Source organism: Loxodonta africana, chromosome 1, assembly GCF_030014295.1.
Source record: "Loxodonta africana isolate mLoxAfr1 chromosome 1, mLoxAfr1.hap2, whole genome shotgun sequence".
Taxonomy (NCBI): Eukaryota; Metazoa; Chordata; class Mammalia; order Proboscidea; family Elephantidae; genus Loxodonta; species Loxodonta africana.
In genome coordinates, this window is record NC_087342.1 from 15332087 (window position 1) to 15358723 (window position 26637).

General features: G+C 42.5%; 1 protein-coding gene across 3 annotated transcripts in view; it reads left to right on the top strand.

Moving 5' to 3' along the window:
• The window catches only part of KALRN (kalirin RhoGEF kinase), a 769081-nt gene that overhangs the window by 291526 nt on the left and 450918 nt on the right, over window positions 1-26637 (top strand). For all 3 annotated transcript variants that reach the window (XM_064291948.1, XM_064291977.1, XM_064292015.1), the window contains exon 6: window positions 10958-11080. In XM_064291948.1, the coding sequence (XP_064148018.1) occupies window positions 10958-11080 (123 nt within the window). The remainder of the gene's footprint in view (window positions 1-10957; window positions 11081-26637) is intronic.

The window sequence follows — 26637 nt, forward strand, 5'->3', positions numbered from 1 at the left end:
GAAAAAACGTGTCAAGGAAGAGAATGTGGGTGTGTGAAAGTGCTAGTTCTCCTGAGGGAATAAGCTATTGCATAGAGACTCCTGAGGAGGCCCTGGGTAGTGCAAATTGTTAACAAGCTTGGCTACTCACCAAACGTTGGAAGTTTAAGCCCACCCCGAGGTGCCTTGGAGGAAGGACCTGGTGATCTACTTCCCAAAAACCAGCCATTGAACATTCCATGGAGCACAGTTCTGCTGTGACACACGTGGGGTCCCCATGAGTTACAGTCAGCTCAAAGGCAACTGGAGACACTTGTGAAAACAGAGGGAGACGTGCATCATGTCTGCACCCAGATGACGTGCAGCTGGGAACAACCTGGTATAGGCTTGTTAGACTCTACCAGAAAGAGCAGAATTTCAGAAAGGATTGCATCGGATTCTGATGTGAGATCAAACTGAATGAGAACTCATGGAATAGAAACTAGGAGGTGACTGGTTTTCAGACTCAAGAAAGTACTAAAGGCAGACCACAGTACAGAAAGTTAAGGAGGAAGTGGATGGAAGGACAATCAAGGCAGCAGCAGCAGAACACACTTCTGAAAGTTTGGTAATGAAAGGAAGGATTGACCAAATGAAGCTCTGAGCAAACTGAGGGGTATAACAACAGGGCTAAGAGCATCAACACTGGGACTAGACCTCCTGGGCTTGAATCTTGGCTTTGCCATTTACTTGCTGGGTGGCTTTGAGTAAGTTAATTAACCTTCCTGTGCCTTTGTTTCCTGATCTCTAAAATGGAGATAATACTGAAGATTAATATGGGGAGATAATTATGGGTTTATTGTGAGGATTAAATGAGTTAATGTACACAAAATGCTTAGAACAATGCCTGGCACAGAGTGAGCATTTAACAAAAGTTAACTGCTGTTATTGTTATCATCACCATCATTATTATTATTGAGAAAAATTGAAAATGAAAAAGGAGGATGGAAAGACAAAAGACGAGGAGAGGCATAGTTTGGCTCTGAAATGGGATACCACACCAAGCATCTTCTTAGGCTCTACTAAGCATTTAGGCTTGGAGCCCTGGTGGCGAAGTGGTTAAGAGCTATGGCTGCCAACCAAAAGGTTAGCAGTTCGAATCCACCAGCCACTCCCTGGAAGCCCTATGGGGCGGTTCTACTCTGCCCTGTAGGGTCACTATGACTTGGAATCAACTGGACAGCAGTGGATTTTTGTTTGTTTGTTTGTTTTACCATGAGCCACCACTGGCTCTGATCTACTTAGAAGCGTGTAAGGCAGGAACCACAGCTTGCCCCAGGGCAGTGTCAGTGTGTTAGTTTCCTGCTGTTGTTGTTAGCTGCCATCTAATTGGCCCCTTACTCATTGGCAACCCCATGCTCAGTGAGATCAGACTGTTGTGATCCATAGTTTTCATTGGCTAATTTTTTTAGAAGTAGATGGTCAGGCCTTTCTTCCTAGTCTGCCTTTGTCATTATATGGCATTCTTTCCTACGACTCTGTCTTTTCTCCTTTTATAAGTACACCAGTCATAAAGTGGTCATAAACCTGTTGGTGTCAAGTCAATTCTTACTTATAGCGACCCCATAGGACAGAATAGAACTGCCCCATAGGGTTTCCTAGGTGTGGCTAGTGGATTCAAACTGCTAACCTTTTGGTTAGCAGCCAGGCATTTAACCACGGCGCCACCAGGGCTTCATAAAGAGATCATAGACTTACCCTAATGATCTCATCTTAACTAATTACATCTGCAACAACCCTGTTTCCAAACAAGGTGACATCCATAGGTACTGGGCGTTAGGACTTGAACATGTGTTTTGGGGGGACACAGTTCAACCCACAACTGTTGGGTTTTCCTCTGCTTCGGGAGTCCTTGCATCAGTCCAGCCCATGTGTAAGGAGACAAGATCCACGTGGGGCAGCCCAGGTGCTGTCATGGCTTTAAAAACCCTGTGCGCCACAGGAGCTGTTATCTCTTGTAACAACTCCATTGGTGCAACTTCCAGGGCTCCTGCAATGGACATGCCTGTTACAAGAGTCACCACACTCAGGGAAGCCCAAGGTAAGGTGTCCCATTAGGTATTTATAGTAGTTCATTTATAGTTCCTCTCATCCAAGTACAGTTTACCAGTCAAGGGGCATTTTTATCATAAGCAACATAATTTAGTAGCATGTAGCATGTTGATGCATACCCTGTTTATCTGTTTCCAGGGAAACAACTGAGATATTAATTGAAGGTCAGACTGTCATGCAGAAGGGGAAGGGTTCTGTTAACCGTTGGTTCACAGTGGGAACTTTTGGCTGTTTTACATAGAAACCAGGACTGTTCTAGAATATGAGCGACATGCTATGGTGTTAGATCTGGAATTTGGCTTCTAAGGAGTTTGGGTATGGAAGGTGTAAGAAATTTGCTAAGGAATCAATACCTTGTCAACAGGTCAGAGACACAGCCTAAGCCAGTGAAATTGTTTGGCATCCCTGCTGATTACTGAAAATGCAGTGATGGTGTAACTGGGCTGAGCTATCCTCCCCCCCGCCCAAAAAAAAGCAGGCTGGATTTATGAGGAAAGATAAAAATGGTTCTGCTCTATACAGTGTAAAAATGTATGCAGGTGACATGCCTAAAGGAAAACAGGCAGAGCCCAGAGCACCTGTACTCCTTCAATAGATATTAATGATATCATATTATTGACACCTACAGTCTATCATCAGGCACATGTCACAACCTCCTCCCTTGTCCGTAGACATCAGTGTAATGATATCTCTCCCGAATCTTGAATTCTTTATGGCCAGCAAGACTTGCAGCATACAGACAAGGCAAGGTGTCACATTCTCTTCAGTGGGGAGTACTAGGAACCTGGAAACTCGGCCCACATTTTGGGTTCCTTTATTTTTCCCCTTTGGAAAAGCAGGAAAGCTCAATCCCAGAAGAGTAGATAATGGAAAACCAGGGTTAAAGTGCCTTAGGACCCTGGGCCAGAATGCTCACATGGGGTCTGAGTGCTGCCCGGTTTGCAGAAGCCCGTGTGCCCCAGGGTCAGGCCGAATTCCTGGGAAAGCACAACTGCCAAGTGCGGAAATTTGCCTTTGGTTCCACTCACTTCCCTTCTCAGGGCCTCCCACCTTCTGTCTGGGGCTCCTCCTCCACCTCCCGTTAGGCTCACTTCCTGTGTTCACCAAGGGTTGTGTTTTCTTACTGAGCTGTCTCTGTATCCAGGATAAACTAATTCTAGGAGGGATTGCAGGAAGAATTGCATTTTAATAGGAGTCTCACCTGAGTGAGAAACCCTTAAGAGCCAAAGAGACTGAGTCTCTAACAGTGAAAAAGTTGGGGTGTGGCAGAGAGGAGGGGAAAAGAGAGTTGAAAGAAAGACAGGAGAAGGTGAGATCAGTCCCTGGTCAGGCCACACAGAGACACAGGAAGACACCAGTGGATAACCCCAAGGGATAACCCCAGAGGGTGCACGGACCTCTGAGTCCTGTGTGCGAGGCAGGCGGTGGCACCCACAAGGCTCTGAGTGTGTGTGAAGCTGGAGGCAGTGGGAGGGGGGAGGGTGCCTCTGGGCCTGTCTGTGCAGTGCCACGAGGTTGCCCAGAGGGCACATGTCCAGGTGGGCTGGGCTGTGGGCGTGTTTGTGTACAAGCTGCAGGTGTAATTCCCATCATGCCGTGGTGATTCCACAGTAAGAGCAGCCTAGTGCAATTTTAAATCCATGCCTTTCACCTATTTTGTGCTGTAAGTTAAGACGTTTGAGAAGTATATGCAATAGGTTATGCTCATTATGTGGATTTTCAAAATCAGCCATGTATGTGGAAACCCTGGTGGTGTAGTGGTTAGGTGCTACGGCTGCTAACCAAAGGGTCGGCAGTTGAAATCCGCCAGGTGCTCCTTGGAAACTCTATGGGGCAGCTCTACTCTGTCCTATAGGGTCACTATGAGTTGGAATTGACTCGACGGCACTGGGTTTTTGGCCATGTATGTAGCACCTAACAAAACATTTTCATATCCACCATCTTATTTGAATCTCCCTATTGCTCTAAGGTTTAAATAGTACAAATCGTTACCACCATTTTATAGATGAAGAAACTTGGGTTCCGACCAATAATATCACTTGCCAAAGTTTATCCAGCAAAGCTGTACTGGAAACCAAACCTCCTGATTTGAATTCTCTGTTCTTTCTCCTGTAACGCACAGAAAATTTTATTTTGGAATTGAGCGCACACCAGGTTTCCAAGACATAAGATTTGACAGCAAGGAGATTGTCAGGGCTCTCTAGGGCCCAAGTTTTTATGGATGGAAGCTACAGTATACAAGCAAGTACAGGGGTTACAAGTGATATTGGGTTGTGCACATCTAGGCAAAGAAAATCCACTGGTTGCCTTCTGTCTTCTTAATAAGCTCATCAGAGCTGAATAGGAACAATTTTAATACCAATGTAATCTATAATTAGAGACAGTATAAAATACTAACAATAGATGGTAAGGTGGTTTGAAAGTTAAAATGCTAAATCACATGCCACTGCTAAATTTGGCAAATGAAGGAAAATAAATACAAGATCCTTATTTAATATCTTTGCTCCCTGAAATAGTTTATGCCTCATTAAAAACGGGAAGGAACAGTAATAACCTTTTAGCTATCCTCATCTTTAAATGAAAAAGGGAAACAAGGTTTCTGTTTATTTAATTTGCATTTAAATAGATTCCTTTAACATTTACTATATATTAAGAACCAGATTTGTATATTTCTAACTGAATTTTAGCCAGCATAAAAAATTACTTAGCTTAGTGAAAAACAAAACATGAAGGAACAAAAATTCAAGGAGCTCACACATAACATCTATCTTCTTAATGAGACAAAACTATGTTGGTTTGGAAACAAAGAAACAGTGCTGTTACTTAGACATGAACTTTCCCCTCGGAGGCACTTGGCTGCTATATTGCGTTTCGTTGCGCCCACCATTTGTAGCTTCTTGTGACAGCAGGGGGAGGAAAGCAGTTCAAGAAGTTGAAGCCACTATGGAGATACTTTCTTCAGTTTTTTGGGTTCTTTTTCCCCCCATTAGATCTTTGGGTCAGTGTAGTTCACATGTCTTCCAGGAAGCCAAATTCAAATAGATAAAGTGATGAAATGTCCTGGCTGGAAGCGAGCTTAGAAAGGGTCAGCTTGTCTGGAGATTAGCAACCCCAGAGCCTGCGGCCAACTTGTTTGTTCATTCCTTGGTTCACTCATTCATTCATTCAGTCACTGAATAAGTATTTATCGAGAGAAGTGGAGCTGTTTGAATCAGCGGTTCCTGGGTACCTGTGTGCACTCCAGCCTGTTGGGGCAGGCAGCGGAGGGGAGAGGAGGAGGTTGGGTATTGGAAGAGTGGACTGCTCTGGGTGAGGAACAGAACCGTACGCTATTGGAGCACCACAGTGCCCTGGCGGTTGCCCTTTGTGGGCTACCTATCTTGCTGAGCCCAGGTAGAGGAGGTCCTACAGCCACAGGACCAAGAGGCAGGGCAGTGTCCCAAAAGCCTGGCATAATAGACAGTTGGTCAATGTGGCATTGGGTAGAATAAATGCATTTCTAGGCCCCAAGCTTCTGAACCTATTTCTCCATCTGTAAAATGGGTATAATAATAACACCTCGTGGGGCTATTTTGAGGAAAAAGTGAAATGATATGTGTGAATGGACATGTTGAGCTCTGAAGCACCAAACAAATGTCAGCTGAGGAATAAGAAGCTACCTTTCACTGGCTATAAAACAATGCCAGATTTCGTAGTAAGATTCTTTTATTCAAAGTGTTGGCAATGAAAGTTGTAGCAATGACTATACCTGAATTGAATCTCTTGTAAATCAAAATGCTTTCCTCCGTTCTGGAAACTTGCCCATGGTCTAACGGGGAGCTAGTGACAGAGCCAGCCTGGAACCAGTTTAGTCCTCCTCGTTCACATGACTGCACACACACACACACACACACACTCACACACACTTGCACCTCTGTCTCTGCAGTCAGTTCCACAGAACGCAACAGAAACCACTGTGATCTTGCAGACAGCCAGGCTGGCAAGGAAGAGGATTACATACAAGCAGGCTGCAGACTCAGGCCCGGAGATGTGTGGTGCTTGTCCCTTAGGAAAGGACCCTCTTGGAGAGACCTTGGTTCTTAAAACAATGTGGAACAACCTCGTCCCCAGCGCAGGTCCTCTTCTCTCTGCTGAGACATGTGTCATCTCTTTGGAGCTCTACCTCCAGTGGAAGCCAAGCTTTCCCAGGGTGCCCCTGGCCACCAGAGAGCAGCTCCTTTGCTCCAAACATGGAACATGGAATCGGGCTGAACGGCATGGGCGCAGACCTGGGTCTGTGAGAAACCAACTCAACAGGTGTTCCCCCAACACTCTCAGCTCTCACCTGTCTTTTAACTCCCTGTTGTTATTGCCTTCCCCCGTCATTGGCCCGCAGTCAGCAATCCTTGCTCTGTGGTCCAGCAGGGACCTGGTGTGGAGCAATCTAATCATTCTGGAGCTAGCACACAGATCAGCGGCCTATTTGCATATCTAAATAGTCGTTGAACAGAATACAGGGAAGGTCACTTTTCGGCCACTGGTATAGCTAAGAAAGTATACAAAGTGAGGGCTTTTTATCACAAGTTCCATTCCAAGGACTTCAGGCGTTTCAGATTTTCATTAACTTCATTGACTGTTTTGTCAATAAGGAAAAGAGATGAGAAATTATTTTAAAATGTGGTTGGGAGGCAAAGATTTAAAGATACAAAATTAGAGAATGAAACTCTTGTAAACTCCTGGGGTGCCTGTCTTCTTTCCCCACTTGTCTTTCATAACAATTATTTTTAAAGCAGCAGCAGCCCGGACCTAGCGCCTGCGATGAGGGCTTGCTGTAGCTGGGGACACACAGCGCAGATATTGACCCGGGAACCCGCAGCCTGAAACAAACACTTGAAAATGAAGAACAACAGTTTCGCCTCTTCTGTGGGAAGATACACGCCACATTTGTTGTCCCTGCGGATAAAGGGAAGCACGGATAATTCAAAAGACAATCGTCTCCCAGTCATGCATGATGTTTGCCTTGGGAAGATGTTTTTGCACTTAGGTCTGAGTAGTTACAGCTCTGATATCTCTCTCCTGACCTCCAGACACGTAAATCCAACTGCCTACAGGACACCTCTGCTTGAAACCCTCATAAACCTCTCAAATTCAGTACATCTAAAACAGAACCTCCCATCTCCCCACACTCACCCAAGCTTCCTATCCTCCTCTTTAGAAACCACCTGGGGTGACACTTTTTTTTTTTTTTTACAAGGGCCCAAGGGGCCATGCCAGAAACCTGGCTCTTCTCCAGAGTTTTTCCGACACTCCCCTCCCAAACAGCTGTGAGTCCTCAGTTCTGCTCCTTAGTAGCCTTCAAATCCACCCACGTCTCAGTTTCCACTACCACTCCTTTAATCCAGGTTTCCAGGTTCTTTCCATCACTCACCAGGATTGCTGTAACAGCCTCCTAACCAGTCTCTCTGCCTTGTCTTTCCCTCCCTCATCACATCTCACAGTGTTATCAAATTTCACGTCACACTTCACTAAAAAATAGTTGCCATTCAGTCTGACTCGATGACCCTATAGGACAGAGCAGAGCGGCCCCATAGGGCTTCCAAGGCTGTAATCTTTACAGAAGCAGACTACACATCTTTCTCCCTCAGAGCAGCTGGTAGGTTTGAACCACCGACCTTTTGGTTAGTAGCTGAATGCTTAACCACTGAGCCACCAGGGCTCCTTCGCACTTTACTACTCAGCTTTAAACCCTCCACTGACTCCTCCATGCAGCTGACAGCGTACACAGAGTTCAGGTTTCCTGAAGGGGGCATTGGTGGTTCCGTGGTAGAATTTTTGCCTTTCGTGCAGGAGACCTGAGTTCAATTTCCAGCCAACGTACCTCAGGTGTGGCCACCACCCGTCTGTCAGTGGAGGCTTGCCTGCTGCTATGATGCTGAACAGGTTTCAGTGGAGCTTCCAGACTAAGATGGACTAGGAGGAAAGGCCTGGTGATCTGCTTCTGAAAATGAGCCTATTAAAACCCTTTGGGTCACAAAACCTGTGGCTGATTCTGTTGTGCCTGGGGTCACCATGAGTCGGAATGGACTCTACGGCAAGGATTTTTTTTTTTAAGTTCCCTGAAGCCTACATATGGCTCTCCATGGCTGGCCTTCCCCAATTCCCTCCCCAGCCACATTTCTCCGTAATGTTGGGCTCCAGGAACATTGCTAAGGCACTTTCAATACCCTTGTCGCCCAAGGCCGTCCAACAGCTCTGTCCCTTCGCTCATCCCCCTTTGCCTGAAGGTCCCATCCCACTCATCCTCACCTGACTAATTCTACATGTGTCAAGGCTCAACACAGGTGTCACCTGCTCTGTTCTTCTCTATTCTCATTCCATCAAGGGTACCTTCCCTCTGTTCCAATATCCCATATTGGCCTCTCATGGCTTTTATGCACATTATATGCCAAGATGTATTAAAGTTGTATCTGAGTCTATGTCTGCCTTCCACACTGGCCTTTTAGCCACATTTTAGTCATTTTTGCCTCTTTATTGCCTTGGGGATGCCTGACATGTAGCCGGTGTTCTAGAAGTGTTGGTCGAATGTGACTGAAAAAGTAAATTCACTCTTCCACTTAAAGGGAAGAGTCCCTAGGTGGTCCAAATGGTTAACAGCTCAGCTTCTAACTGAAAGGTTGCCAGTTTGAATCTACCCAGAGGAACCTCAGAAGGAAAGTCTGGCAATCTGTTTCTAAGAAATCAGCCATTGAAAACCCTATGGAGCACAGTTCTACTCTGACACATGGGGTTACCGTGAGTCGAAATCTACTGGTGGTATTTAAAGGGAAATAATGGAATAAGGCTGTGGGCCCTGCCTCTTGGAGCAGCTTCTCAGCCTACTCCATGCTCTACTCTTTCCTCAGCCCCTCCCAAGTTATAGAACTTTGTTATGGACTGAATTTTTATCCCCCCAAAATACGTGTTGTAATTCCTAAACCCTGTACCTGTGGATGTATGTAATCTCATTTGAGAATGGAACTTTCTTTGTTATGTTAATGAGACTGTATCAGTGTAGAGTGTGGTAAGCCAATCACCTCTGAGATATAAAAAGAACAGATAAGGTATAGAGAAGCAAGCACAAATGGAGGGGAAGATACACGCCACATGAAAATCACCAAGGAGCCGAGGAACAGGCTCTGAAAAGGGACAAGGACTTTCCCTCAGAGGCTACAGAGAGAGAAAGCCTGTCCCTAGAGCTGGCGCCCTGAATTTGGACTTCTAGTCTCCTAAACTGTGAGAAAATAAATTTCTGTTCATTGAAGCCACCCATTTGTGGTATTTCTGCTATAGCAGCACTAGATAACTAAGACAAGCATCAACCCCAAGTAGAGCAGCCTTCTTCTCCAAAGGTACCATTGCACACCTTTCTGGCTCTATCACTTGACTTCTCTGGACAGAAAATCCAACTTAAAATGGCTTGAGTAATAAAGAGGGTTTTTTTATTACTAAAGAGGCAGAGTGCAGATCCCTCAAGGATCAATGACTGGCTCTGCCTGTTTCCCTGCAGTTGCCTTGGCCCCACCCTCTCTGCCTATTGGCTTCCCTCTAGTCTACCAGAAGAAAGGCTACAGCAGTTTGAGGCACAGGGCCACACCTAAGAGTGTCAGATGGAGAGAAGCCATATATAAAGAACTAGATTTTTTTTTTTTTCTTTTTCAGAAGCTTCCAGCAAACTTCCCTTCATGTTTTATTGTACTGAATTGCATCTCATTTCCATTTCTGAGCCAATATTATTGGCCAGGAAATGTCGTGGACTGACTGGTTTACGTTTGGGGTACTGAGAGGGGAATAACCTATAGAGTGATAAATCTCTCCCCTGTTGGTGAGGTCCTGGTCAACTGCCCTTGAAGCACATCGCTCGCCTGGAGGAAGGGTGAATACGTGTATGAAAACCTGGGTACAGAGTTAGCAGGAAAATCTCAATGCCCAATGGACTAGCACCAGGTGGTACTTGTTGTTAGCTGTTTCAAGTCAGCCCCTAACTTGTGGCAGCCTTATGCACAATGAAATGAAATGCTACCGGGTCTTGGGCTATCCGCACGAATGGTTGCCTCATAGCAAAACATAAGCCTCCACTGACAGACCTGGGGTGGCTGTCCATGAATTGCATTCGCCAGGAATCAAACCCTGGTCTCCCACATAAAGGGAAGGTGAAAATTCTACCACTGAACAACCAATGCCCTCAGGCAGTACTTAATCTGCCCTTGAAATCCTCCTCTTCTGGGTCTCTATGGGTTATAGCAGAACCCGTGCAATTGTGTGAGGTTGTGGAGTTACAAGATAAGTTGATTCAATTCAGAGTTAATCAACCAATGTGTGTGTATTGGGCAGTGTGTAAGTGGAACGGGGCATGTAAGGATGAATGCCACGGCCTTGTCCTTGAGTCTCCTTAGGCCCAAGTGGGCCTAGCTGCTTCCTTTTTACTGCCACAACCTGGCCTGTGGCTTCCAACAGGGGTTCCTCTCCTCTACTGGAACGCTGGAGAATGGACCGAGCTTCCCAGCTTGTCCCCTCAGCACCTGTCTCTAAAGCAACTCTGGGGCCTTTTTTGAGTCTTTCTAAAAGATTTTACAAAGGGGAAGTAGCTAGGAATAGTAAACAGCTTCCCGCCCCATCTCCTTGGTCTCCTCACCCATTTTCTCCTTTTCCCTTAGGTTCTGTAGAGAAGCGTAGAGGCTGATGGTGGGTCCTTATCTAAAAGTGAGGGCTCTTCTGAGAAGCCATGCTGGGGTCCTCACTGACTCAAGATGATAGCTGGTTCTCATGGGCACCAGCAGGAGGGCTTTTGTGTTCTCCGGTAACTCTGCAAGTTTTGCCCTGTTGGTCCCATGGCCCTTCTGATTTCTCTGCACTGTCTTGTTTCCTCTAGATGTTTGACTGGATAAGCCACAACAAGGAGTTATTCCTCCAGAGCCACACGGAGATCGGAGTCAGCTACCAGCATGCCCTAGACCTCCAGACGCAGCACAACCACTTTGCCATGAACTCCATGGTGAGCAGCGGGGGGCTGTTCTCAGCACTGCCTCTGGGGGGCAGGACAGTGGTGAGGGGAGGGAACCAGGGGAGAGGTTGAGGATCTGCAGAAAACTGATTTTCAGGCTGAGTAAAAATGAAGAACTTCGATCACACGGACCTTTAATGTTCTATTTGCCAGGGTGGGAAGTATGCAGGACATGTGGCCAGTCAGCTGTTCCTGCTGCAGATTTTGACCCCATTTCTGTTGGCAGACCCAGTTTTACACCATGAAAGGAATGTGCTTGGGGTCGTAGGAGGCTTTAGCTCAGTTTGTGACTAGAAGGGACAGTCACCAGTTGTACTCAATTGACTTAACCAACATTTTTCGGTTAACTGTGAGTCATTAATTTGGGCTAGTGAAGAGCCTCAAGCTGTAGCACACTGGAAATGATTAAGTGACTTGGGGATGTCTAGACTGGAGAAGAGGAGGCTTAAGGGACACATGATTGCTGCCTTTAAATATTTGAAGGCCATGTTGGAGAAAAGAGAGAAGAATAGTCATTGTAGGAGGCAGAACTGTCCAGGGCGTGAGAGTTCGAGGGGGAGGCAGGACATGGCTCAATAAAATGGGATACAGTAGGAGTTACTGAGTTCCTGTGATGGAGAGTGTTCAAGCAGATGCTGAAGGGCCCCTTTTAGGAAATCAGGGATATTTGCTAACCGTTTGGCCATAACGAATTTACTTTTCCCCAGTGTGCTTCAGTTTCTTCAGCTGTAAGATGGAAATAATTATGTCATAGGGTTGTTGGTGAGGGTTGAAGAAGTTAATGTTTGTAAATCAGTTGGAACTATGTCTGGCACATAGTAAGTCACCAGCAAATACGGGTAATATGATAATGATGGTTATGTAGGAGTCTAGTCCAGATGACACCTGGGACCTCTCATAGACCTAACCCTTTGGGATACTATTTTTTCTGTGTGGTTGCCCCAAGACTTTATTTCAAAATCCTGTCTGCTTCTTGAACCCATTATATTCCAAACACCTACAGCCTAAGGGTGCCTCACCACACTCTTATCTCTCCCTTCTGCCAGCTCTTCCTAGTTGCACTACTGGTCAGGAAAAGTAGCTCTACCATTCTTCACGTGCCTGTGTATCTGAAAACCAGACACCTTGCCATTTCTGCTGGTGATGCTGGGCGAGTTCAGCTTCCCCTTAAGTGGAAGCACGGATGACTTCTCCAGAGAAGTCTTTGATCTCACAGGTTGAAAATGTATTGATGCTTCTCTTCACAGTGAGCTTGAGTTCACATGAACTTTGGAGTTTTATTTTGGTGAGGAGAGACAGTGATTGGGGGTCTGCATGCACCTGGAATCATTATTTCAACTCCCAGTCATCGAATACCTACTATGTACCAGATACTTTACCTAGGTTATTTCTAATCGTTCCAACAACCTGCAAATTTTGTTTTACATTTTATGCTGAGGTAAAATTTGCCTGTGGTGTAACACACATATCTTAGGTGTACAGTTTGTTGAGTTTGATAAATACATACACCCATGTAACCACCAACCTAATCAAGATATAGAACATTTCTGTCAACCAAGAGAGTTCCCTCTTGTCCCTTCCAGTCAATTGCCAACATCCATTAGTAACCACTGTTCTGATTACTATCATCGTAGATTAGTTTTGTCTGTTCTTGAATTTTTGAGAAGTGTAATCATTCATCATATACTGTTTGGTGTCTGATTCTTTCACGCACATGTTTTCAAGCTTCATCTATTTTATTGTGTCCATCAGTAGTTTCTTTTTTCTTTTATTGCTGAGTAGTATTGTATGAATATACCTCAATCGTTTATTCATTTTCCTCTTGATAAACTCTTGGGTTTTTCATTCGGGGGCAATTTTAAATGAAGTTCCTTTGAGTATGCCTGTACAAGTCTAACTAAATCAGAAATTGTGGGAATTGGGCCCAGAAATCTGTGATTTAACAGACCCTCCAGGTGACTCTGATGCAGCCTAACATTTGAGAACCACAGGCCTATTGTAAAGCCAGCCTACACATGTGAAACACAAATAACGATTCTCTTCTATCTCAATCACCATCATCATCCTTGTCCTCATTAACATTCACTGAGGTCTTAGTATATGCCTGGTCCTCTTATGTTATGTAATAACATAATGCTTCATATTCATTATGTCATTAAATCATCCAACAACTTTATAATGGAGATATGATTATTTTCCACATTTTAAGATGTGGAAACTGAGGCCCAGGGATATTACGCAACTTGTAGCAAGTGCTGTGTGCATTCAGAGAAAGGAGGTGTGTGGGTTAGGGAGTTTGGAGGGAATGGAATTCTATGCAGGAAATGAGCCCTGAGGGTTGTATAGGATTTGGCTGGTGAGGGGTGGGAATGCCAGTCAGAAAAAAGACTTCGAGATAGAAATGAGCATGGTATTCCTTGGGGGCCAGTGAAGTGATGGTCTTACGGGAACAGTGGGCTTGTGTTGAGGACCAGTGGCTTGGGTGTGGCAGACAGTGGTTTTGATAGAAACCAGAGTGTCCTGGGGAAACTGCCCTAACCCTGTCATGGGATACCCCAGTCCTAATAAAACAGCAAATCTTCTGGAAAGGATCACCCTGCTTTCTAATACTATTTCTAAAGGCTTCTCCTTGAAGAGGGCCCTGCCTGTGTACCTGGGAGCAGTTGGACTGATCCTTTAATCCAAAGAGGGTGGTGCTAACCAAATAAGACTAACTAGTGGTTTTTATCTCCAGCCCCTGAGGGGGCCGTAGTCCTTCCTCATGGAGAACCAACCTACTGCTGCTTGCCTCTAATTTGAACCCAGACTTACCTCACCCCAAGGGAGCAAATAAGGATCGGATGGAACAGAGAAGGCAGTGGTGCTTGTCCAGCCAGCTCTGATCTGAGGAAACAGGTGACAGGCTTCATTAGGACAGTCAGTGGGAAGGTGGGAGATGAGCAGAGGGAGAGGCCACACACACCTGCCTTATCTACTTCCCTTATTCTGAAATCTTCCTCATCCATCCTCAAGTCTCCTTGTCCTCGAGAATCGTGAGATCTCCTTGCCAATTTGGCCACATCTGTAGTCTCATTTCTAACAAAAATCTTGGACTACCCAACTTCTACCTGTTTGATGGTGCCTTTTTGCCCACCCCTGTAGTACAATTCATCTCCCCTGTAATACCATTCATCTCATCCCTCCCTCACCTTACCTGAGTTCTCACCATTCCTGCCCACCGTTGCTCACTGGAGAGAATGCAGCCAGAGTCCAAAGTCAGCAGCCCTGACATAGGAGCTGTGGGGCTAAGGGAGCCTCCATGGGAATATCCTCAAACTGGGGGAGAAGAAAAAGAATAGGAGCTTGTGGAAGAGATAGAATGTGTGGGGAAAGCATTGGAAGAACACAGACATGGAGGATCACAGAAGCCAGGGAGGAAGAAAATTTTGTTTTCTATCAGGCTTTTAAAGATACACCCCTACATTAAATTGCTTGCTGATTCTAGAATCTTGATCTCATTCCATAATTTCATTTATTTTTCAAGTGACATTTCACCCTGTTAAGAAATGGCCTTGGGTGGGTGTTGTCAATGGGCCAAAGGCATAGGCAGGGAAAAGGCAAAAAGAAAATCATAGAATTGGATGAGTAGAAAAAGAATGGGTAGTGAGGAAGAAGGAATACAGAGGAGAAACAATTCGTGAGATAGGAGTTTCTGGAGGCAGCAGTCACTTCAGGTTTCATTCAAGGTTTCTGGACCAGCAGATGTTGTGTGAGTCCAGTCAAGTAATTGGGCAGGAAAATGTCTGACCTCTTAAAAAATACAATATGCCCATTCATGTATCACCCATCCATGTAGCAAGCAGTTATTGAACCTGTGCTATGCACCAGAGTTAAGACAATAAAAAAGGAAGAGTTCTGACCTCCAGCTGTTCAGTGTCCAGTTAGGGAGATAGGAACCCAGACAATCACAGTGCAGCTTGTCATGTACAATGATAGGGTATGCTGGGTTAACTAAGAACTTCTAAATCTCGGTGCTGTAAAACAACACAGCTGTATTTCATGCTTCTACCACATGCCTGTCACTGATTGTGGGGAGCTCTGCTCATTATAATCACTCAGGGGCCCAGGCCAATGGGTTGTTATTGTTGTGTGCCATCAAGCTGACTCTGACTCATAGCAACCCTATAGGTCATAGTAGAACCACCCCGTAAGGTTTCCAAGGCTGTTATCTTTACGGAAGCAGACTGCCACCTTTCTCCCACCGAGTGGCTAGTGGGTTCAAAGTGCCGACCTTTCAGTTAGTAGATGGATACTTAACCCTTGCTCCACCATTTCAGATGTGGTCAGTTGCCTCGCCAGAGGAAGTACACAGGCAAGCACATACTGGCTCTGAAACCTCCTACCTAGAAAGACACATGTCACTCTCACATTTCATTGGCCAGTCACAAGGCCATACCTAGCTCCAAGTGAGCTGGGAAGTGCAGCTCCACCAAGTGTTGGAGTGGAGAGAGCAGGATACCCGTCAGCAGCCCTAATGCCTAGCCCAGGGATGTGAGGTAGAGATGGAACCCATGAGATTTACACAGAAAGATAATTCTGGCTGCAGAAGAGAAGGTTTGGGGACCAGGCAGGGAAATTATCAACATTGATTGTGTTATCTGTTTTGGCCACAGCACAGTCTTGTGTCTTCAAGTAAATGTAAAGACTCATTTTATTCCAACTAGTCTCCTATAGTTATGTCTCATCCCTGGCTCATTCAGTCACACAGGGGCAAAGGAGCAAAGCAATTGATCACAGGTGATTAAGAACGTGAACACAAATCTAGTCAAGTTTGATTATCTATGTGCCTTGTGGATTTCCCCTGGTAAATTTTACAAATTCTGTGCCAGAACATTCTTGTGACCCAACCACCCGGCCCTAAGGCAAACAAACTCGTTTTAATAAGAGGTAAAGACAAATGTAATTAGAGAGGTAAGACTGCCTCTAAGCCCCACGTAACAATGACCTACAAAGCTAACTAGAAGAGCCTTTGGCTTTGAATTACCTGCACCGCTGCTCTTCTCTGTTAATATGGATAACTGAGAGTTAATGGCACATCAGAAATCTTTCTTTGACAAATTTACTTTTGAAGTCTCCATTTTTAGGACAAAAATGAGGAAGGAAACTTACTGAAGGGAACCATCTTCAGGAGCTGGGAGAGAGAAGAAAAGATTTAATACATGACAGCCAATGAGCGTGTTCCAGCCCATCTTGCAGTCTCTTGTCGTCTTGGGCATGCACTGTACTCAGAGGCTTATTTGGCCTCATGAGGCTGGACCTTCTCTCTGGCTGGGGTGAGGAAAGGGAAATCCCAGGGTTGTTTGATCAAGTTGCCTGGGCACCTGTGCTTTATAAACATGGCTTAGTGCCCTTGTTAACCAGGGGGAATACAGTTCAGCATCCCAAACAGTGGCAAGGAGGGAATTACAGGCTCCTTTCCTCTGGCCTAAAAGGAGCCTTGGTGGTGCATTGGTTAAAGCACTCGGCTGCTAACCAAAAGTCGGTGGGTCAAACCCAGCAGCTGCTCTGCGGGAGAAAGATGTGGCAGTCTGTTTTCATGAAGATTTAGTCTTGGAAACCCTATGGGGCAGTTGTACTCTGTTTATATAGGGTCTCCATGAGCCAGAATTGACTTCACGGTAGTGGGTTTGGTTTCCCCTGCCCTGAGTGATGGATGCTGCTGCCAAGGAACAGATGAATGCAAGTGGCTACTGCTGGAGCCCAGAGACTATAGGAACAATCAGTTACTCAGGGCAAGTGGGAATGTGAATTGTTGTGTAAATTCGTGGAGGCATTTCTGCACACACGAATGTAGACGTAGTGTAGTTTGTTTCGGACTAAGGAGTGTTCTTATGTATTGAATCCTATATTACCATGGAAAGAGACCAGTCATTTTTTATTTTCAGGGAAGTCACAGATCCCTTGGAAATCTAATTAAGGTTCTGGGTCCTCTCTCCAGAAAAATGTATATATGAACAAAATTTTTTATACAATTCCAAGGGATTTAGGGAATCCTGAAGCCTGTCAATCAAGCCTGTCAATCAACCCCCTAGTTTAAGACCCCAGGAAACTCATGACTCTTTTATTCACTCGTTCAACAAATAATTGAGGGTCACATTGTGCTGGTTGATGGGCAGATGGTATTGATGGTTGGTCATGTCCCTGGAGACTCCAGTGAAGAGACAGATGCTCAGTATACATCCTCACACATAAATATTACAAACTAATAAGTTTTATGTTGAAAGAATAAGGGGTGCTATGCCAAGGTGTAACAAAAGGGCCTGATTTTGATGACGGGTCAGGTACATTTTTCAGTCAGTAATCAACATTGACCTAATTATCATTGCTCCTTCACTGATAGAAATTATGATCTATGAATTAACTCTACAATGTGCCAAAGAACTTATAATTTAAAGAAGCCTAGGTACATTGTTTTGTAAACAAAAATGATCAACTTATAATTTAGCTGTTTTGTAAGTTTTTGTGTGTGTGTCTAGTTTTTATACACTGGTTAAAGACCCAGCTCCAGCTAAGGTGACCAGTAGCAAGAAATCATTGCATATTATTAAATCATGGAAGAAAAATCATAAATTTCCTAAGTTTTATTTTTTATGGTTTTCATTGCCCTGCTGAGTATGGTAAATGGGCAACTCTGAAAGAAAAAGGTTAAAATTGGTTGATCTTTGGCTTTTTGTCATGTTTTTTTTACAACTGTTACTGGTCTTTTAACCTTCAATAGAAATAATAACAATAATAACAACGCACCTGCTAAACCCAGTAGGCAAATATTCTTTGGCTTCTTACAGTTCCTTAGAAAGCCAGGTTTCCTGAGCTCTCTGGAGTCCTTTTCTTTATTAATTCTGCCTTCTGTTATGAAAGCTTTTCTCATGAATTCTCCTTCACCTGAGTGTGGCCCTCTCTTCTGATGAAAGTGTGGGCAGATGGAAGTGAGGTCGGATTGTAATATGCAACAGAACAGTTAAGTAGCTGTCCATGTTCTAGTTCTTCATGAGAAAGAGTCTCAAGACTGGAGAAACCCTGAGATTATAGCCCCTGGACACCATTACAGCTCAGTAATGAAGTCACTCCTGAGGTTTACCTTTCAGCCAAAGATTAGACAGGCCCGTAAAACAAAATCAGACTAAATGGGCACACCAGTCCAGAGGCAAGGACAAGAAGGCAGGAGGGGACAGGAAAACTGGTAATGGGGAACCCAAGGTGGAGAAGGGGAGAGTGTTGACATGTGGGGTTGGCAACCAAAGTCACAAAGCAATATGTGTATTAATTGTTTAATGAGAAACTAGTTTTCTCTGTAAACCTTATCTAAAGTACAAAAAAAAAAAGACAGTTGCAGGAGTATATAAAAACATAACAAGTCCCTTTTTACAATTTTAATTAGTTCTTTGAGAAAAAAATAAATTGCTAATAGTTTCTGTGGAGAGTTTTTAACATATGAAGTGGCATTCATTTTCTATTATTATAACTGTGAAGATTTCCATTAGTGGTAACAATGTGCAGCTGGGTGGTAGGAATCCTCTCTGTAGCTCATGTGATAGCTCACTGCTTTAGTCCTATTAATTCTCCCAGTAGAGTCACATTTTGACACTTGATGGTGTGCAGATAGACCAATTGCAGCAGAGCCTGTGATGCTCTATCTTTGATTTGAGGGAAGGTTACAAATGGTAACACCAAGGAAAAGTCAGATCTGGTACAAGAGAAATAAAGGTCCTGAGGCAGGTAGTCTCCTGGCCACAATCTTATATGCCTTCCTCTCGGGTCTTCTGTCATCTTTGATTCTTGGCAGTCCCAGAAACAGGATTCTGCAGCACTCCCCCACCTTCAAACAAGCAGCGCTTCCTCTAATGACAGTATTTCTCACTTTGGTGAAAAACACACAGTGTTTGATCCTGCCATAGCTGCAATGCTCCTTACAAAAAAAAAAAAAAAACTGTTGCTATCGAGTCGATTTTGACTCATAGGACCCCTATAGGGCAGAGTAGAACTGCCCCCATAGGGTTTCCAAGGAGCAGCTGCTGGATTCAAACTGCTGACCTATTGGTTACCAGCCGATCTCTTAACCGCTGCAATGCCCCATAGGCAAACATAAAATCTGTTAATAAATAGATTGATAATAAATGAAGAGGTTGCTCTCATCTGGTATTGTTAGTCTTTTTAGTACGTTTTTCTCCCCAAAGAATTGTGTAAGTAGTTTGTTTAACATGCAAATTTCTTTTTGGCTTCCACCCTAGTCTTAGGAAATCATAAAATCTGGGAGTGAGGCTCCAAGCATCTGCATTTTTACAAGGTCCTTGGTGAATAATATGCATATTAAAGTTAGAGAACCCTTGTTCTGTGGATATTTATACGTATAAAATAATCACTCCCTCAAATAAACCATCACAAGTTGAGAAGGACAGTCCACTTACGGCACAATTGTATGAGGAGCTCTGCAGACCTGCTTCCCAGGACACTGGTAAAAATTATTTTTAAAACCATTTAAAATCTCTGAAAGTGGTCCTAAGGGCACATAGCCAATGAAGAAACATTTATTCAAGAAAATCTACGAAAAGTCAGTAAGAACAGTGAGAGTCTGTGCTTGAACCGAGACTTGCTCCCTCCCTTCCCCTTCCTAGCTCAGTGAGACAGAAACTCCACTCCAAATGGGTGCAGCCGTGCACACAGGCCCCTCTATCCACCAAGCTCCCAGTCAGAAGGTGACCTTCCCAGAAGGGACAGGATATCAGCATTTTGAATCCTACCTCCAGCTACCTGTTGCTGAGGTTAAGTTCCAGGAAAATGCAGCCAAAAGGTGATAGTTCCTATCTTCCTCCCAGCCCCTACTCATGGGACAGAGGCTCCTTCAAAGGAGCTTTAATCTGATTGGATCAATCTATGGAGAAATTTATGCCTCAGGGCATTGTTGAAACAATAGAGCAATCAGCTAGAAATTAGTAAAGCTAACAGCTGGGTGTGGTCAGGGAAAGAGACAGTCAAAGAGAGCCCTGCCAAAACCGTTGTCATCTTTGGGTGTCTGTGGGATCTACTCCCAAGACTGTATTGCCTGAGAAGTAGAATCAGAGCTTCACATTGCAGGCAGATTAAGTGTGCGTGTGTGTGTATGTGGCAGGGGGCGGGGGGGGGCAATAAGCTTCACTAAAATAATGCAGCCAGTCACTAAACAAATAAGGAAGAGAAAAAATACTTGAAGAAATAATGACCGAAACTTCCCAAATTATTGAAAAGTGTTAATCTACACATCCAGCAAACTCAGTGAACTCCAAGTGGGATAAACATAAAGAGATCCACAAACAGACATATGCTAGTAAAAATGCCAAAAGTGAAAGACAAGGAGAAAATCTTGAAAGAAGAATGAGGAGAAATAATTCATCACTTAACATGGAACGCCTAATAAGATTAACGACTGACTTCTTAGTGGAAACAATGGAGGGTAGAAGATAATGTGGTCACGTATTCGAAGTGCTCAAAGAAACAAACTGTCAACCAGGAATCCTATATCCAGTAAAACCATCTTTCAAAAATGAAGGAAAAATACATTCCCAGATAAACAAATCAGAGATAATTTGTTGCTAGCAGACCCACCTCACAAGAAAAGCTAAAGGAATGTCTTCAGGCTAAAAGCAAGTGATGCCAAACAGTAATTAGAACTCACATGAAAAAACAAAGGGCACCAGTAAAGGTAATTACGTAACTATAAAAGATAGGATAAATGAGGTTTATTCTCCTTCCTGACTTAAAAAGCAATTATATAAAACAATATGCATATATGGTATCGAGCCTATAACATATAGAAATATAATATGTTTGTCAATAACAAGGAAACTCTGGTAGTGTACTGGTTAAGTGCTACGTCTTCTAACCTAAAAGGTCAGCAGTTCAAATCCACCAGGCACTCCATGGACACTCTATGGGGCAGTTCTACTCTGTCCTATAGGGTCGGCATAAGTTAGAATTGACTTAATGGCAACCGGTTTTTCAATGGGTCAATAACAACACAAAGGAGGTGGGTAGGAACATAGTTGGATTGGGCTAAGGAAATGACTCTAGGTGATAATGTGAATCTACAGAAACAAAGAGACCCAGAAATGATAAATAAGATTAATATACCAAAAGCTATAAATATGTACTTAATCTTCTTTCTTCTCCTAGCTTCTTTAAAAGATAAAATTATATAAACTGATAACTATAACAATGTAATGTTGGTTTGTAACATTCATAGATGTAATATGTGTAATAATAGTATCACAAAATAGAGAAAATTATATAGGACTAATGTTTCCAAGGAGCCCTGGTGGCACCGTGGTTAAGCGTTCGGTTGCTAACCAAAAGGTTGGCAGTTTGAATCCACCAGCTGCTCCCTGGAAACCCTATGGAGCAGTTCTCTGTCCTATAGGGTCGCTATGATTCAGAATCAACTCATTGGCAATGGGTTTAATGTTTCTGTATCTCACTGGAGTTAAATTAGTATAAATTTGAAGCTGATTCTGATGTATTAAGGAATGTAACTCTATATGGTAAGCCCTAGAGCAACCACTAAGGAAATAACCCCCAAAATATAGTTTAAAAATTATTAAAGTAAGTAGCATGCTACATTAGAAAATATTCACATAATATGAAAGAAAGCAGTAAAAGAGGAATAGAAGAATAAAAAAGACACACAACATATAGAAAACAAAAGTAAAATGGCAGACGTAATCCAACTATATCAACAATGACATTAAATGTGAAGAGAATTAAACAATCCAGTTACAAGGCAGAAATTGTCAGACTGGATTAAAAAAAACCTACAAGATCCCACTATACTCTGTCTACAGAAGATACTTTAGATACAAACATACAAAAAGATGCAGAGATACAAATAGATGGGAAAAGATCTACCATGTGAACAGGAACCACAAGAAAGCTGGGGCGGCTATACTAATATTAGGGGAAAAAAAAAAGACTTTAAAACAAAACAAACAGAAAAAAGGTACTAGAGATAAAGATATTTTACAATAAAAGGGCCAATCTGTCAAAAAGATGGAGCAGTGATATAAGAATTGTAAACATATATGAACTTAAAAAGAGAGCACCAAAATACATAAAGGAAAAACTGACAGAAATGAAGAGAGAAATAGGAAATCAAAAATAATAGTTGGATGCTGTCATGGATTGAATTGTGTCCCCCCAGAATATGTATCAACTTGGTTAGGCCATGATTCCCAGTATTGTGTGGTGGTCCTCCATTTTGTGAATTTCCTATGTGTTATAAATCATAATCTCTGCCTGTGGTTAAAGAAGATTAGGGTGGAATGTAAAACCCTTGCTCAGGTCACATCCCTGATCCAATGTAAAGGGAGTTTTCTTGGGGTGTGGCCTGCACTGCCTTATATCTTACAAGAGATGAAAGGGAAGCAAGCAGAGAGTGGGGACTCATCCCACCAAGAAAGCAGTGCTGGGAGCAGAACCTGGAGTTCTCGTGCAGAGAAACTCCTAGTCCAGGGGAAGATTGATGCCAAGGACCTTCCTCCAGAGCTGACAGAGAAAGCCTTCCTCTGGAGCTGACGCCCTGAATTTGGACTTTTAGCCAACTAGATGGTGAGAAAATAAACTTATGTGTGTTAAAGCCATACACTTGTGGTATTTCTCTTATAGCAGCCTTAGATAACTAAGACAGATGCTGAGTGAAGTCAGTCAGTCACAGAAGGGCAAATATTGTAAGTTCCCACTTATATGAAGTATCTAGAATAGGCATGTGTACACAGAGCAAAGTTTATTAGTGGTTACCAGAGGTGGGAGGCAGGGAGGGGGAAAAGGGGACTCCTTGCTTAGAGGATTTTAATAATAGTAATAGTTGGAGACTTCAATACCCCATTTTCAATAATATAGAAAAACTAGTCAGAAAAGGAACAAAGACACAGACTTAAACAACACTATAAACCAACTAGACCTAACAGACATCTGTAGAACACACTACCCAACAATGGCGGAATATACATTCTTCTTAAGCACAGTTGGAACATTCTCCAGGATAGACTATATGCCAGGCCATAAAACAAACCTCAATAAAAATTTAAAAGGATGGAAATAATACAAAGTATGTTCTTCAACCTCAACGTAATGAAATTAGAGATTAATACAAAAAGAGATTTGGGAAAACTCACAAATATGTGGAAATCAAACAATATAGTCCTAAATAACTAGTAACTGAGAGAAGAAATCAAAAGGGAAATTAGAAAATACTTTGGGATGAATGAAAATGATGACATATACCAAAATGTATGGGATGCAACTAAAGCAGTGCTTAGAGGGAAATTTGTAGTTGTTATTGTCTATATTAAAAAAGAGGAAGGATCTCAAATTAATAATCTAATTTTCTACCTTAAGACACTAGAAAAAGAAGAGCAAACTAAATATAAAGTAAGCAGAAGGAAGGAAATAATAGAGTAGAAATTAATGAAACAAAGAATATAAAAACAGTAGATAAAATCAATAAAATTAAAAGCTGGTTATTTGAAAGAATTGGCAAAATTGAAAGACCTTTAGCTAAATGACCAAGGGGTGGGATGGGGCTGCAGAGAAGACTCAAATTACCAGGATCAGAAATAAAAAGAGGGCATTACTATTGACCTTACAGAAATAGGATTATGAAGGAATCTATGAACAATTGTATGCCAATAAATTAGTAGCTTAGATGAAATGGACAAATTCGTAGAAAGACACAAACTACCTAAAGACACTCAAGAAGAAACAAACAATCTGAGTAGACCTATGACAAGTAGAGAGATTGTATTAGAAAAAAAATTTTTTTAATCTACCCACAAAGAAAAGCCTAGGCCCAGATGACTTCACTGCTGAATTGTATCAAACATTGAAAGAAGAATTAATACCAAGTCTTTACAAACTCATCCAAAAAAAATAGAAGAAGTGGGAACATTTTCAACCCATTCTATGAGGCCAGTATTACCCTGGAACCAAAACTACACAAAAGATACCAGAAGAAAAGCGAAGTATAGACCAATATCTCTTATGAATATGGACACGGAAGTCATCGACGAAATTGTAGCAAATTTAACTCAGAACATATAGAAAAAATTATACACCAGGATGAAGTAGAGTTTATCCCAAGAATGTAAGGTTGGTGTAACATTCCAAAATCAATTAATGCAGTACATCATATAGATAGAATAATTAAAAAAAAAAAACAAAACACATGATCATCTCAATAGATGCATGGAAATCATTTGATAAAATCAAGTACTCTTTCATGATAAAAACACTCAGTGAACTAGGAATAGAGGGCATGTCTACAACCTGTCTCAAAGGGCATCTATGAAAAACCTACAGCTAACATTATACCTAACAGTGAAAGACTGGATATGTTCCCCCTAAGATCAGATATAAGATAGGTGTCCGTTTTCACTACTTCTATTCAATATTGTACCGGAAGTTCTAGTTAGGGCAGTTATGCAGGAAAAGGAAGTAAAAGGCATCCATTTGGCATGATCTTGTATATGGAAAATACTAAAAAATCCACTAAAAAACTATTGGAACTAACAGATGAATTCAGCAAGGTTGAAGGTTATGAGATCAGTATATGAACAATCTCAATGTAAAATTAAGAAAACAATTCAACTTATAGTAGTATCAAAAATAGTACCATACTTAGAAATAAATTTAACAAAAGAAGTTCAAAATATGTTCTCTGACAACTACAAAACATTGTTAAAAGAAATTAATGAAGACCTAAATAAATGGAAAAACATCTTATTTTCATGGATCAAAAGAATTAATATTGTTAACTCACCAAATTGCTCTACAGATTCAGTGTATTCCTTATCAGAATACCATATGGATTCTTTCTAGGAATTGACAAGGTGATTTTAAAATTCATACGGAATTGCAAAGGACAGTCTTGAAAAAGAAGAACAAAGTAGGACACACACTTCGTGATTTTAAAACCGTAGTGGTTAAGAATTCAGTTGCTAACCAAAAGGTGGGCAGTTGAAATCCACCAGGCACTCCTTGAAGACCCTATGGGGCAGTTCTGCTCTGTCCTATAGGGTTGCAATGATTCGGAATCAACTCAACGGCACCGGTTTGGTTTTTGTTATACAGCAACAGTAGTCAAAACAGTATGGTGCTGATACAAAGACAGACATATAGATCAATTAAATAGAATTGAGAGATCAAAAATAAACTCACGTGTGTATGTTGCTGTTGTTAGGTGCCATCCAGCTGGTTCTGACTAATATTGACCCCATGTACAACAGAACCAAACATTACCCGGTCCTGTGCCGTCTTCACAATCGTTATCCATAAGCCCATTGTTGCAGCCACTGTGTCAATTCATCTCATTGAAGGTCTTCCTTTTTCACTGACTCTCTACCAAGCATGATGTCCTTCTGTAGAGACTGATCCCTCCTGATAACATGTCCAAAATATGTGACACATGTGGGTAGTCTTACCATCCTTGCCTCTAAGGAGCATTCTGGCTGTACCTCTTCCAAGACAAATTTGTTCGCTGTTTTGGCAGTCCATGATATATTCAATATTCCTTGCCAACACCATAATTCAAAGGCATCAATTCTTCTTCAGTCTTCCTTATTCACTGTCCAGCTCTTGCATGTATATGAGGTGATTGAAAACACCCATAGCTTGGGTGAAGCGCACCTTAGTCTTCAAGGTGATATCTTTGCTTTTTAACACTTTAACAGTGGATGAATGGATAAACAAAACGTGGTATATCCACACAATGGAATATTACTCAGCCATGAAAAGAAATTAAATACTGATCCAAGCTGCAACATGGATGGACATTGGAAAACATTATGCTATATAAAAGAAGCCGGTCACCAAAGCCGCATATTATATGATTCCGTTTACATGAAAAGTCCAGAATAGGCAAATCTATGGAGTCGCAAAGTAGATGAGTTGTTACTTAAGGCTGAAGAGGTTGAGGAGTATAGGGCAAAAACTAGTTAAGGATTTCTTTTTGAGGTGATGAAAATGTTCTAAATTTGACTGTGATGATGGTTGCTCATATCTGTATACTAAATATGAATATACTAAAAACCATTGAATTGTACACTTAAATGGGAGAGTTGTATGATATGTGAATTATATCTCAATTAAGCAGTTAAAAATGGAAACAGACAGACAGCTGGAGAGTCTTTTTTGAGTGGCCTCCCACTAGCTTTAAGGTACAACCTTCTTTATGGTTAAAGAGAATGATCATGACAGAGTGTGGACACCAACCCTGGTGGCATTAGCAAAGCAAGGTAGGAATGTCTGTATGTGCCTCTCAGCAGTCACTCATTTTTGTGTTCAACAAACTTTCACTGTTTGTATTCTCTGTCCCCTTTCCGAGATACTGAGAAACCAAACACAAAGCTGTTTTGAAGAATCTTACAATTTCATGTGCCTAATTCAAAGAGAACTTTTGCCCACTAGAGTATAAACTCCTGAGGACAGGGCTTTGTCTATTTCATTCACAGCTGTAGCTCCTGAACCTATAACAATGCTTGGCACCT